A 15,993-nucleotide genomic window follows, 5' to 3' on the forward strand; every position below is an offset into this window, starting at 1 on the left:
GCTTCCTTACGAAGTATTTTGTGAGATATTGTCCTCTGATGATGCTAAAATGTGGTAAAGAGTGGTAAGCTTGAACTCCGGTAGGGTCGGACTCAAATTCAAAGTTTAGTGAATAATTATGGATTTGTGTTTAGCACTTCAAAGAGTAGGGCACTATATTTACAACAACTATTCATAAAGCCTAGGTAATACGTAGCAGAGTTGTTAGTCAGAAACATCTTGGTGTTCTAGTAACTTACTATCTAAAGTCCTAACGGAACTGCGAAAAACCGTCTTTTGACAAGTCTCATGTCAGTAACCTTGAAGAAAATTTTCGGTCATAACGATAAGATGGTAAATCGACATCTAAAGGTCTTGTTCGGCTTGTGGTAACATAATATTTCTTCTTTCATTTCTTAAGGACAAGAATGACTTGAGCTTTTAAGGAGAAAGACAAAATCGGATCGTGAATTTCAGCCCAAGCCTTATGAGAAACCTTTTGAATCAGTGAATTCTCGCTCTACTTAGCAAAGATGTCATAGATATTCATGGCATGACGATTCTGTTTCTTATGGCTTCTTTATAATGGCGAATCCCAAATCCAGTCAGATCAGAAACCAGTGATGAAGAATTTCGAATATATTGTTAGTAGACAATCAACATGTAGAAACATATGTAACTGAAATTGAGTAGTTGTTACGGTGGATGCATAGCACAGCTTTCTGACTGGTAACATGATGCGGATACTAGACCAATCATCTCCAGCTAATATGTGTCTAGCAAAACTAATGTGATAAGTATCGATGTCGAAAACTTACAGAACTTAATTTTTATGATTTGTTGACTGGCACAAGAGCATAGATGACTCGAAAGTGACCTCATGGTGACTCAGAAAACTTCGATAAACATACCCATCATATAGAAGCTATATAAGAAATACATGAAAATTTGGAGTACAACACCGTAAATTTACTTGTTGATACTTTCTACAGGTCGCTGTTAGTAAACCTCTGGGATTACTAAGCAAGCTGAAGCAGTCCACGTTTTTTCTGTGGAGCGTTTCAAGAGGAGAGTTGGCAAATTGGCATATGTAAAGTCATCAGAAGAGTATTTCGTATAAATTTGCTAATACTTTTATAACTTCTTTTGATCTCATACATCTCGACTCTCACTTGAAGTTATCAGTGATTGTTGTCACTAGACACGTTAGCTTGTTAATCTATTGCTTTTTTATTGTAACCACCATCAGTTGAACCTTTTAAACCATTAACGATGAGCTATCTTCAACTGTAGTCTTTATAGCGCCAAAGACGACGAGCAAGGTAATGTTCTTCAAAATCAATATATTAGTTGTTAGTGTTTGCGTTGATGGAAATCAAATAAGTTGCCTTTCGAACTTTATTGTAGGATGTGAGTTTATGTAAACAGTGAATGCATCCATTTTAACTTCATTGTTTATGATGACCACTGATTATTGGTCATTGATGGTTAACCATCAATGAATTAGTATCAGGGTTAGTATTTATCGCTTCTTCACACGTTATTAGTCAGAACTCTTGGGGGGCTACACATTTTCTGAACACGAAGCTGCTTTCTGTGAATGATAAATATGCCTCTAAGATAATGTGAAACAGTTCCTGTATTTAGTAACTACTTCTCATCAGTAATCCCAAACTGTATTCCAGAGCGTTTTGATCTTGCGTAATCCAGGTTTCGTCACTAGAAATAAGTGGTACCGCTCATGTTGTGATGTTCGCCGGTCATCCGGGTATATAGTAACCTACTATTGATGTGACAATTAAACACTGATTACCTTCATTTGCCTTTGACCTTTACTTTGTTTATCGTGTTACGTAGTAAAAAGGTTTGTGATTCGTGGCCCCGATTTTATGGTATCCATCCGTTTGACTAAAGTAATCAATACTCCCCGGTAGTATTACGGTGGTGAGATGTCATGTACTATCATAGTGAGTTGGTTGTGGAATTCGAGGTCTTTCGTATTTAGCACCAAACACTTGCAATGGAGATCATCCAAAGAGAATAGATTTACAAACGCTGGTGAAACACATTCAAACTACATCACGTAGGGAGATGAAACGTAATCAATGTTCTATGTTTACTGTCACTGGTCCTCCTATCCCTTGCTGTGCTTATATGACAAGGCAAATTGCGCCGGCGCATGCGAGCCAGGTCTTACCCTGTTTACTATTAAGTGACGAAAAGCGCTGGTGCAGTTACACCGAAATCATAGTCATGGATCTGAGTTTGTTACTTGGGAATGTGAACTAGTTTCCTATTTTAGGGCAAACACTAACGACTTTGTCATCCAAGTGGCAAAGTATAAGGTATACTAACTGAATTACTGATTGGTTGTTAAGGATGTGCATTGAAAAATAGTCGTCTTGGGACTTGGTTTTACACAATTATTTACATACATTATTTGCTTGTGTCCACTCTTCAACGGGAAATACCTTTAATTAGTCACGAACGTAGGATGTCCTACCTTGTTATCATTTCTACTCTATCCTTAGATTGGCTCCCTCATAATATTTGAGATTCTGAGAAACCCGATGACATTAGAACTCCATAATCTGTATTATGTTCTATTGAATGCAGTACAAACACCAGGGAAAGTGGCGTAATAAGGAAATATAAGATATCCCTACATTATAGGGAAGTAGATAGTCTAAAAAGAAATCACTGGCATCAAGCACCTCGCGACTACATTTGCAGTGGATAAATGGATGTGAAGTAACAAGAGCTTTAGCAGTATATAGATGTGATTTATTATTGCTGATTGGCCAACGTATTCCTGAAGTAGCCCCCTACACTTATACAGAACGGATAGTCTTATTGAGGTCTATCTAACTATATATTCCGTCTTACCATCGTATTAGGATACACTCTGCAGTTTCTCTAACCATACGAAGTGTATCCTTAGCTTATATTACCTGTGTGTTTTGATGCCACGTTCGACCATTTTTATCTATTCTCTATAACCACCATGGTGAACATGAACGTATTTTGTATTTATGGAGATATAATAATATCCTTTCTATTTCGTTCCAGGTTTTTGTGGTGAGTGGCATCACCATATTAACTCGGACTTCCCCTTCATCAACTACTTTCTTACCGACTAGGCAGAAAAACAAATAACTGAAAATTACAGTTTCTTAATGGATGTTGCGTCCTTTCTATAGTCTATCTCAAGCAGGCTATGTCAACTCCAATTTCTAGTCTGAACAGTTTATTTTCATTCACATCTCCTGCTGTGAAAAGACTTCTTGGTTGGAAACAAGGAGACGAAGAAGAAAAATGGGCTGAAAAAGCGGTTGATTCACTTGTAAAAAAACTTAAAAAGAAAAAGGGTGCACTTGAAGCTTTAGAGCGGGCTTTGAGTAATCCTGGTGAACCTTCAGAGTGTGTTACTATTCCCCGATCCCTCGATGGTCGACTTCAAGTTTCTCATAGGAAAGGGTTGCCCCACGTAATCTACTGTCGAGTATGGAGGTGGCCAGACTTGCAAAGTCATCATGAGTTGAAACCTCTTGATTTCTGTCGTTTCCCGTTTTCAGCTAAAGAAAATGAGGTTTGTATTAATCCTTATCACTATCAGCGAGTTGAAAGTCCGGGTAAGTGTAATTGTTATTATAGTAATTATAGTTTCGTCCTCCATATTGCACTACTATGTTCACTTTGGCTAATACACTTAAAGTAGAAATAAACTATATGATCAACGGATTTCTATCCTTAATAAAATCACACCATAAATTATCTAATCAGACATCGAGGTTGGTGATAAGTCGTTTAGTACACACGTAGGTTGGTAATGTCTTAGCTGTTAATATATGTATATATATTTCTGTTGATGGCGTGATAACCCCTAGATTTTTAGTAGCTCTTCACAGCTCTCGAAAGGTACTTCTTCCCACCTCGTTTTATATTTTTCTCCTAATAATTTGTATGGTTTCACACAAAGTAGCTGACGCCTTTCAGTTCCTTTATTTTATTTATATATTTAAACACTTAAATATTAGTACAAGGGGGCACTATATATATATATATATATATATGCGCCACACAAAAAATTGCCACTTCATTTAGTTGTGTGAGGGCTATGATACAGACCGAAGCCTGTATATTTAATTAATATCTAGTGATACGGAAATCGAACTGACTAATCAATCACTTAAATTCCCATTATCGTGTGTACAGTTTTCAGTAACACTAGCTAATATTTGTCATTTTAGTTTTGCCTCCAGTCCTTGTTCCTCGACATAGTGAATACCCTAGTCTTAGTACTGTAACTCCATCACCGGGTTTATCACACTGTGGAAGCAGCGGAATGTCTAGTTCCCGTTCAGCATCTAATCTAGGAATGTTCCCGATGACAGACTCAGCAATGCCCTACAATGTAAATTATCCACACAACTTCAGTCATTCTCCGTCTCTTCCTCCCGGAAACAGTGGAACTTCTACAGACAGCACAGTTGCTGGACCTATCCATTCACTTAATAGTAAGTATAGTCGTATTTTGATTCTTCCGTATTATTATAAACTTGCGAACAAATTTGTGTGCTCTTGTTTACCGATCACTGTATGTATTGAAAAGCAACTTTAGTTGGTTTTTATGTACTATTAAAACTGTTTTACTTTCATTTTCCAAGCCTCGTAGTTTTACTGTTCTTAAATCATGGGCTGGGCTTTTGATATCAGTCTAAATATTTAGTGCAATGGTCCCTTTGAATCATCTATGAAGTTTCATACCCTCAGAACCAAACTTTCGGGAATGTATCTGACATATTTTTTAGCTATCAACAGCAAAAAGGGTTTGAAATATCGTTTAGTTGGGATATTTCACGACAAGTCGAAAGTGCTACTCCGTTTCAAAGATATTCATGTTGCAGAGCGTCTAATACTGCGGATCCTAAAACTGTACACATTCGATTGCTTAAAAACATATTCTTATATATAGTTTTCTGAGAAAACCTAGTTCTAACAAAAATCACATTATATTACAGTTTTTTTGGCATATTATAAGCCAAGGAAGCGCGTACTTGTTCGCTCCTTTGAAAGTTTAAACTAAGAAAAATACTAAATCAATACACTTGGATCCGATTATTAGTAAATTTTGTACTCCAGTTTTTTTTCAATGCAGTTACTTATTGTGTTTACTATCAAAAACCTTTGGTATTAAATAACCAAGTTGACGATTTATTTCATCTGTAGCATTCAAACAACAGAAATTACGTACACTGTAGTTTCTGCAATTATCGATTTAGAAAAAAAGTTTTGTGGATTGTATTTAGCCAATGCTTAGTTTGACCATAGGGAGTGAAGTAGTCAGCAGTATTGGCACCCATTTATTTTTGGAGTCTCATCGGCTCAGTGGTTTGGTGGCCAAAGAAGTATCATCATGTATGCAACAAGTTGATTTCGATTTTTTCCAGGGTGCACCACCTCTGAAGTAGGCGAGGCGCTCATATACATATCGAAGTTATTTTTTCATCGAAACCGGGGGTACCAAGCAGAAGGCTTCTCTGTGCTTCTCTACGGCTATGAAATGGCTTATAAAAGTAAAATACTTGTTTATAGGTACCTTTGACCCGGTAATGCAATGACCTAAAGTCTACTTTGTCAATCACAGTCATGATTTCGCAAAAGCGTAGTTGAAAGTGGAATGTTTTCATACAGAATTGTTTTACGGGGATTATTTAGAAAAATGTAACAAATCAATATAAATTATGGTTAAATTTCACTGTCTGTTTCTAAATATGATAAAACATCATATTGATGTTTTTTTAAAATAATTGTTATTTACCATCTTTAACAGGCTCAAACCTTCAATCTGGTTACCAAACTCAACCCAATCAAGATCCGGCCTCCTCTGGACAAAGTAAGTTTTACGAATATTTGATGTTTAAATATTTCAGTTCATTTTTAAGATGTTCAGATATTCATGCGATCTGTTATGGGAACTATGAGTTAAATTTATTTAAGCATTTAGTAACCCGTTACAACTTCATAATAGTCCTTTAAATGCCACTGAAAAGGATCATTTCAAGAAACTAGAGTGTTGCAAACTTAATTTGATATAAATGTTTAATTATCTGAGGACTGGAGCACAGCTTATCCAGTCGTGATGGTTGCTTGGTTGCTACAATATTTCGCTTTTAGTCAAAACTGCAGGTTCGAACCTTGCTCCATCAACTCCATTTCAGGTCGGTCAGTCAGTCACAATGTAAAAGCGGTACGTATGTACACCGGTTTTTGTCATACCTTATTAGCACAGAAAGATGAGTTTGCCAGGCTAAATCCCAGAATAGTAGATGTATTAACAGTATCAGTGGTAATAGGAGGGATTAAGCATCCAAGATACGATTCTAAAGAATATAAATTGGTGAAATAGTAACAAAAATGTTATTAAGAATTCAGGATCTCAAATTTTGGGGAAAGACAAAAAGCAGATGTACGTGCTCCACTCAAAACGATTTTGAACCATTTCATTCAAAGTCTAACCACTGGTTACGACAAACATCCCAACCCCACCCAGGTATTCTACACCTACTAAAATAGCTCAGTCCACTTGTTAGTGACTTCATGAAATGACTCTATGTTTTGGTTTGGCCGCCCTTATCTTTCTCACTGCCTTCTCGTGGCGGGCTGTTTACGAAATTGAGAGGACGGAAAGCGAATGTCCGGCGCTTGGTGGATATGGAGGATTCACCTAGGGGAGTTGGAAAAACCTGATTCCAAACCAATGATGCACATGGGCTCCAGTATCCTGAAGGAACAAATGGCTTACGAACCAATCGTTGGTCACCGGCTACCATGGGACTGCATCTCCTGACGTTGCCCCACTGCCTTGTGGATCAAACCTTTACGTCGAAGGCTCCGTGTGTGGCCCCCTAAGAAAACCACCTGTTTCGGTTTGGGCACCCGTACAGAATCACAGCCCTCATACAAATCAAGTGACTTGTGTGGCGCATATGTATTCTGTACCATTTTGCACCAATATTTATGTGTTCAAATAAAAAATAATAAATAAATAAAATGGGAAAGGCGGAAAAGACTAACGAACAGCTCTTGAGGCAACGAACGACACTTCGCCATAAGCTCTGACTCGACCAGTGGTATTCGAGTAGAGAGCCTGTACAAGGTTGATGTACTTCTATGGTATACCTATAAATGACAGACACTGCCACAGAACATCACGACCAACAGAGAACACCGTTTTGATTTCAGGTATTACAACTACTGTCGGATGTCAGAAAGTTTACATATGTTGCAGAACCTGCTTAAAGGTGAATCTTCGATCTATACATCCACATCCAGGTTCTCAATTAGCCTGGTTTTCTCGGGTTTGCACTTCACAAGCTCTAGTTAGACGTCGAAGTATTATTGAGGCTAATATTTTAGACACAATACTACTTGAACTGATCCCTCTGTGATTGTCACAAGAGGACTTTTGTCCTTTCTTATAAAGTGAGACGATCAGCGCTCGAGACCAGTCAAACGGGGTTACGCCCACTTCCCAGATTGTGGCTAAGATTTCAGTTAATCCGACTGTTAAAATTGGACCACTATTCTTAGAAATCTCAGGGGTTAGTTCATTAGGCTCTGCTGCTCTCCCTCGCTTTAGATTACTTATGGCCTTTTCAACCACTAAGAGTTGGGTAACTAAAGTGTGACTGAAGGTCAGTTGAACTGTCTCCTCAAGTGCTGTTCCTGTTGATTCGATCTTCCGGATGGAGAGTAAATAATATCCTCGTCTTGTTCCAAAATAATTTCCCTAACAGTCGGACTTTTAATACCCGTTTCTTTGGTGAGTTTGAGCACTTGTCTTCTGTTAACTATCGCTTATGCCTTTTCAACCTATTCTACTTTCTCTACCCACAACTACTTACGATAATTACGTAGGTTTTTTATCAGCCTATGTTTAAGCTGCCTCCGCTCCTCATCGTGTTCAGAGCCAGAAGGGTTAAGTTTACGAGCATCTATCAGCTCAGTAAACTTCGCTTCAGCCCACTGACTTTTCTAAACTATTTGTTCTAGGTTATTTGAAGATGTCACTGTTGCTTGCACAGTTGTCCTGACATACTAAGGTACCTCAGGTGTGGATATCACTTTCATAGTTGACTAGTTCCTTCTCTAATTGGTTCCGTAATATACTCCTAACATTTTCATTATTAAGTTGAACTATGAGGGGTTTTCTTGCTTCGGCTTTTATTCCTCCAATCAGAGGCAGACAAATACATGCTCAACTAGAGCTTGATTTCAATCTAAACATGTGCTCCGGAATGAGTGGCACTCTTCCATTAAGTCTCTTCAAAGATAGCTGAAGTCAATATGGTCTGTTAGAATCTAACGTTGATTGTGAGCGAAGCTGGCTTGAAATAAACGAGTATCTGAGCATAGTTGCAACAGACGGCTACAATTATCTGTTCGATGAGCTGCGACACCATAAGGTTCACCCAAGTTACTTTCGCTTTAGTCTACTTCCTTGGACATAAAAATCACTCGCCATTATTATTGCATCAGAGCGCTTAGTTTTTTGAAGGTGGTTGGAAGGCTTCCTACACAATTCACCCTTTACTTCATACGAGCTGGAGTCAGTGGGTGCACAGGCAAAGATAACGAGGAGGCGACGGCGCGTGTCTCTATCCTTCCGAGTTCTTACTATCCCGTTTAGTCGGACAACGCACAAGTGACTCTATTGAAACCCTGTCTAGGAGTCAGTTCTGCTTCCGAACTTAATCCTTATGTTTACACCAGTGAGACAGCGAGAAGTAGTAATGGGTTCTCCAGATACTCGGAGGGTAACTCGTACAGGTTCTTTATATTGACAAGTTGAGGTCAAATGAATGGTCGTACTTGGATCCTGTATGCGCGTGTCAGAGACACGCCATGCATCAACCGTGCGGGATTCTAGAGTCCTAACCATAGAAGCCTGTTTTTTTATCTGACACAAGGTTCGAACATTAAAAACTCCGACATGTATTTTAAAGCATGGTTTCAGGCGACCAGGAACAACATTTTGTCAACTCAAATCATTGGCATTGGTGACGCGTGGTGATAAAAATAAGTGAGAAGGTTTAGTCGTGGGGATGGAAAAATCACTAAGAGGTGATGAAAAGAAACGATCGTCAACATGATGATCTCGGGTGCTAATAGAGGTATGACGGTGGTCGTCACTTCCCGGTTGTCCATACTGTGGAGAGATACTTCTTCTTGAGAGGCCTGGAAAGGAAGTTGAATTAGTGGTGGTCTTAGAGAATTGAGAATGTGACTGAAGAGCCCAAGGGACAACTGCTTAAGGCTGGTTGACCACGGTCTTTTTATGGGAAGTTTTTGATGTGTTAATCCTGCAATTCGAAAGGCCTTGTCGCCGGAGATGGAAATCCGTGGGGTTAATGTGAAGTGTGACATTTGTAGGATTGACGTTTTATGACCGTTTCCTTCCATTTTGAGGAGGCAGCATCGTTGCAGATGCTGGTTTTCCGAGGTAGATATTTTACTGTTGTTGCACTCCTCTATGGTCAGCAGCACAACTTTACCCTCGGGCATTAAGTTGCTGTTTTTGTTCTTACCGTTCTCCATTTCAGGTCTCTTAGTAGTATTAATATCCACAACACAAAATATGTGACTCATGAACCTCTACTTGTATCCTTAGTTATATTTAAACTAAGTTTATCAGATTCATTCAGATCCATTTCATTAAACGTTCGGTAGCCGTTTCACGTTTTGACAGCCTGTCATGCGTGCATTTCCATAAACACTGACTCAATAATCTGAGCTACTAGTGTATTCTTTAAGTTCATTCAAGAAAATAAGGGGTAAGGTATAATATTAGCAAAGATCGGCATAAAAGTGCATTTCAGTTCATAGTACTAGTAAATATTTAAAATAGATGCATGTATTTAGTTGATGACTTGAGTCGAACATCTCATTTGTACGAAAGCTCATCTAGAGGATGTCTGAATATATGACATGGTTACTTCCTTAACCTTTTTATTCGAATTCGTATTTTTCATGTTTTTAGCCAACATAACTGTTTGGATGCTACTGATCCTCACATAAAGTGACTCAGTCATAACTACTGTATAGCCTACGACATACATGCGTTAGAACAAATATCCATACCAAGTCAGCACAGTGAGACGAATAATAAAAGAATCAAAATAATTGTTTCATGGATTGATGCCACGTTTCCGTTTTATCTCTTGAACTTTCTTTCTAACTCCGCTATTTTAACCAGGGCACCATATAAAAAGCTGTTTTATCTCTGTATTTATATGTAGCCACCCCATCCAGTAAAATCACAACATAGCACCCATTAAATACAAAAACAAGTTGGTGATATCCTACAGTATATTATTTTTATTTACTAACATTCGTCATTTATAAGCATCGTGGAGTCGCTAAAGGAAGCAGTTGATTTTGTGTCAATACTTTAGCGAAAATATCAGAAACGTATTTAGAATTTCTCATTAAGAATTTGTAACTTGAGTCTAAAAAATAATTATGTTTACATACTAATGGAGTAACAGTCAGAAACCTACTGAGACCACTTCCTAAAAGGACTTGGAAAGTTTCAACCAATCTTCATCATATAACTGGCACATCGATTTTATATTTGCGTTACGTGTTAATGCGAATTAAACAGGAATTAGTTATAGTGATCAGCATAATACATTTTATGTGAAATTTAATCTAAAAACACATCTGACCCTTTTTATTTTGGTCTTCCACAAAAGCAACTATTCACTTTAAGGCAAAAATATTCAAACTTGAGTAGGTTTTATCTTATTAGTCACAATTAGTGTTTGGTCAAAAAACTGATTTACTGAATTAAATGACTGCTTTGCGGAATGTTGGGTACATTTGTTTTAAAGTAGAAATGTCTATATTAGTTTATTGTCAAAACAATCTTCGTTTCTCTATCCCATTTTAGCGAAAATTAAACTGTGGACAGACCGAACTAGTTAGTAATCCAGCACCCTATTTGTTATGGTATCCAAGATACAGTAACCACTACATCAATCAAAAGTGGTATGATTAGTTCATCTCATGTCTAGTTCTATCTATTTATTCACATATACCTCCTGAACTGCTTTCATTAAAATGATAGAGGGGAAATGTTGCTCAATCTCGTGAGTGTATCATGCAAAAACTGTCAATTGCAGTACTGATCTCATCTATAAATAATGTATAAAGCCACTAAATTGGAACATGTACATATTTATCGATTAAAATAATTGAGTTATATTAAACGTATTACTACTAGTTATCTACGTTAACAAATCAAGTTTTAACTTATCTATTATTTGTACTTTTTAAATATACTGTGCTGTTAGTATTATGTTATATGGTTAAATGTGTTGTCTTTTCACTCATGTCCTAGCTATGCATCCAGTCAATTATCAAGAACCTAAATACTGGTGTTCCATTGTTTATTATGAACTAAATAATCGTGTCGGTGAAGCATTTAACGCTTCACAATTAAGCATAATCATTGATGGTTTTACAGATCCATCAAATAATTCAGATCGTTTTTGTCTTGGCCTTTTGTCGAATGTCAACCGAAACTCTACAATCGAGAATACAAGACGTCATATTGGAAAAGGTTATTATTTATTCGGAGTTTTTTTTTCCTATTTATGTTGGAATCTTTATTTATTTGACATTAATGGTATGACATCTAAGTAATTAATCTTTGTTCATTTCCAAGGCAAAATGTTAGTCTTAAAATAGCCAAATTGTTTCTTCTCCCTATTTTGTTTGCTTCTTATCCACGAATACTCGTTTGGCTCTTTTGTCTATAATTACTAACCGCTGCATTTATTTATCACCAACCTATCCACTTTCTATGACGCTTTAATGTAGCAATTAATGGTTTTGATCTTACTCTAGAGTTGCTCGCTTTTCTTCGGGATACAATACATGAATTTCGCCATAGATATACTGTTTCTGTAAGATGAAGGTAGACATATAAATATCTGGGTTCAGTCTCTGCTGACACTACATTAATGTATATAACTTGTAGGCACAAATTGGCATTGAAGTAAAGTGGTTATTACCAATGCTCCTACCTAATATTATTTCTCGATCATTATCAACATATTTATGGCCCCAGTTTATTTGTTTCTTTATTTGCTTGAAAATCTCCCATACTATTACGATTGTTGTTTTTATTTTGGCTAAGATAAGGTCTTAATATGGAGCCAACCGCTCGTCATCTACTGCGTGACAATCAGTAGTTTTTTTATTTTCTTCCACCCACCGAAACTCTAAATATTTTAGTTAGATTCTGTTATTTATTTAGTCCGTCATCAAGTATTTATCATTCAGTTGTGTTCTTTAATAAGTCATTTAAAAGTGGATATTAGAACTTAGGTAGAACTGATTATTATTCACAATAACGTATTTACCTTCCGAATCAGTCGGAAGTTTAATTAATCTTTAAGCGAAAAATGGATGTCTAGATTAAAATGTACCATTAAAATGGTCCATTACAATGGCTTGATCGTGTACTTACACATTTTGTGCTGGTTTTTTAGATCTAACAAAACTTCTACACAACAAACTGTCATACACATATTAAACATTGAATATATGTGTAAACTTACGTAAGAACCTTTATTTTAGAAGAGAAGAATCAATAAATTAGTATTGAACTTTAAGGATCTCGAACTTATGTCAAGGTATACACAGACTAAATCAATCCATTCATACGACGTTTCTCATTTCACCATAGCCTTTTTTGTTCTATTTTCTCGTGTAGGTGTTCATCTTTATTATGTTGGTGGCGAAGTATACGCTGAATGTTTATCGGATAGTAGTATATTTGTACAATCACGTAATTGTAATTATCATCATAATTTTCATCCAACCACAGTGTGTAAAATTCCACCTGGTTGTTCATTGAAAATATTCTCAAATCAAGAATTTGCTCACCTACTTAGTCGTACAGTACATCATGGTTTTGAAGCTGTTTATGAATTAACTAAAATGTGTACAATACGTATGAGTTTTGTAAAAGGTTGGGGTGCTGAATATCATCGACAAGATGTTACATCTACTCCATGTTGGGTTGAAATCCATTTGAATGGTCCATTACAATGGCTTGATCGTGTACTTACACAAATGGGTACACCAAGAAATCCGATTTCATCGGTTTCATAAATCTCATTATGTTCTTAAACTCTTTATCGCTCTCCTTTTAATAGATATTGATTCTGCAGCGAAAGGTGAATAACACATGACGTATACATGTCTAGGATTCTCATCGGGAAAGAATGCGTTATTTTCTCTTCCTTACTCTATTTCTGCATTAAGATCATAAATAACCTCACTTATACTATCAGTATTAGCAAATCATCATTTCAAACTAAAATTTACTTCATAAGATAGAGCTTCTTTCCAAAATGAAGCACACGAGAACATGAAAATAGTGAAATATAGTGAAAACATAGTAAAATAACAGCGCCATTCTTGTTCCTATTATTTATTTGTATTTCTGCATATATATTCTTACTATTTACAATAATTATTGATATTTTGTGTGTGTTCGTACAGCGCCTTCTGAAAATGCTAATCACATTGTTATGTTTATTGTTTATCATTGGGGGTCTTTCTCTTTTCTTCATTGTTCCTTTTGTCACCTTTGTTTTAATTATTGTGTAAACATTTCAAGTCTACTTTTTCAATTATTATCTTGACGTAGGTAGACGACAGTGTGAACTGTTTTGGAATCATTGTAATATAAAACATTACTGTTGCATTTTTGTATTATTTTCATGCTCATCCCTGGAAGTATATATATATATATATATATATATATATATATATATATATACGTGCCTTAACCTTTTTCATTCATATTAGACTGCATACACGCGTTTATGCGTACAGTTGATTCCCATTTTTTTTTAAAAACTTCATATGTATATAATAACATTCAAGTAAATCTTTTGTTCTCTTAATGCTTCACATAGTGCTTTGAATTTCATCAGTTTTTTCTCTGCATTTATTTGTCATATCATTTTAATAATTAAGTGCTCGAAGTAGTAAATGTTATCATGATCCAGTCGTGCAATTTTTGTCTATAATGTTGTCCTTTATTCAGAGGAACTTTCCATTCGTAATTGATTTTAATATGAAAATCTTGAGAAGTGACCTACTAATTTATTTATTAATCTGTTCCCAGTGTCTATATCATTTCTGTTTCATTGTATTGTAGGTAACATTCGAATTAAAAACGAACAAAAATTAATCATCATTAAATATCTACTACATTTTTCATTCAAAGACTTGATAATACTTAATGAATGTATAACAAGCGCCTTTTTGTTTTATTAATTAGTCAAATGGATGTTTTATTTTCTACATTTATCTCATAAGACCTTTTCCTTACTTTTTTCTTCTTGTATTGTTTTCTTTTCCTAATTATGGCAGCTTCGTTATGAAAGACAGGTAGATTCATTCTTATCTGTCCGAATTTATCTGCACATTCATTTATTAATTGTATTCGACGTTTTGTCGGTTTTCATCTTACGCTCCCTCTCCGCCTGTCGTGTGAAATTTTTATACAAAATAGACGACCTTCTTCTTTATAATTAATCGTGTGTTTTTATTTTTACAAAGTACTGTCTCAGTTGGCCTCCGATATGAAGAAAATCGTATGAGTTCATTGTTGAATTCTCTGTTACTCTTAGTTTGCCTACCTGGTGCTACCTGATAATTTGCAGTGTAGAATATTAAATAAACAAGCTAGTCATTTTCATCTAATTTTGATTTATAAGAGTTAACTGAATCAATAATCACCGTTCATCATTGACTCTATTTATAGAGTTGGTTTTGAATTAATACTACCACATCCATGGAAAGTGCATAGTTAGCCACTAATGTGGTTTGTGTTCAGTACCAAAGTGTTATGTAAATAGTAACATTTGATGAAGTAATCAATAGCCAACAAACTTAGTCATAATTACGTTAAATAGAAAATTTCGCTTATCTTATCGACCGCCTGAAATAAAAAGGGTAGTTCTGGATAACACGACTGGATTAAGAGTTACGGGTAGACAGAATAATATATGATGGGGATCTTTATGTTCAGTGACTTAAACGTAAATATTGGTACAAGGGAGCACCAGATATATGTGCGCCGCACAAATCTCATTTGATTTGTGTGAGAGCTGTGATACTGCCCGGGTACCAAAACTGAAGCAGGTGGTTTTCTTAGGGGGCCACACACGGAGCCTTTGACCTAAAGGTCTGATCCACAAGGCAGTGGAGCATCGTAAGGAAATGCAGTCCTATGGTAGCCGGTGACCAACGATTGGTTCATGCGCCATTTGTTCCTTCAGGATACTGGAGCCCATGTGCATCATTGGTTTGGAATCAGGTTTTTCCAACTCCCCTAGCTGAATGCTCCATATTCACTAACCCGGTTAAAGCGCCGGACATTCGCTTTCCGTTCTCTCAATTTCGTAAACAACACCCTCGCCACGAGAAGGCAGTGAGTAGACCTTCCCTGACAGTGGTTTTTATGTGCGTGGCCATGTGAGAGCATTTCGAGAGGGAGAGCGGACTCTCCCCATTCTCGGCCGTACCAGGGCATTAGGGGGCGACTTTAGCTAAACTGTTTTAGGACTTGTAGACCAATGTGAGTTGTGTTTTCGGAACAACACAACACTTCGACCTGAGATATCTTATTTCATGATCTGAAGTTACTAATAAATGTTACATTTTGACGCCATAATAGATATCCACTTTTACTCCATTTCAAGTTTCTTTCAAAATTAGTCCTCAATAATATCTGTTCAGGTAATTTTAATCGAGTAGCTCAGATTAAACCCCTGACTAAATAAACTAAACCAACTATTCTCAGCGAAACAGAATAAGTTAATAACCACCTGGAAAAATACTGCTATACACATTATACACTGTAAGGTTAATTTATACTCAGTTTACAACCTTTGAGTCGACACCATCCCCTATTACCTACATGAA

At 36.4% G+C, this 15,993-nt stretch overlaps 1 protein-coding gene across 1 annotated transcript; it reads left to right on the top strand.

Moving 5' to 3' along the window:
* Positions 1–1,287: 1,287 nt before the first annotated feature.
* Positions 1,288–13,164, top strand: Smp_013060 (putative smad1, 5, 8, and; the record flags this gene model as incomplete). The annotated part of the gene is made up of 6 exons (XM_018799274.1): positions 1,288–1,301; positions 3,049–3,611; positions 4,230–4,496; positions 5,813–5,875; positions 11,384–11,605; positions 12,764–13,164. The coding sequence occupies exons 2-6, from the start codon at positions 3,197–3,199 to the stop codon at positions 13,162–13,164; spliced, it is 1,368 nt and encodes a 455-aa protein (XP_018651079.1). The 5' UTR covers positions 1,288–1,301; positions 3,049–3,196.
* Between the last annotated feature and the right edge of the window lie 2,829 nt (positions 13,165–15,993).

The sequence above is a fragment of the Schistosoma mansoni genome, chromosome 3 (genome assembly GCF_000237925.1).
Source record: "Schistosoma mansoni strain Puerto Rico chromosome 3, complete genome".
In the NCBI taxonomy this organism is placed as follows: domain Eukaryota; kingdom Metazoa; phylum Platyhelminthes; class Trematoda; order Strigeidida; family Schistosomatidae; genus Schistosoma; species Schistosoma mansoni.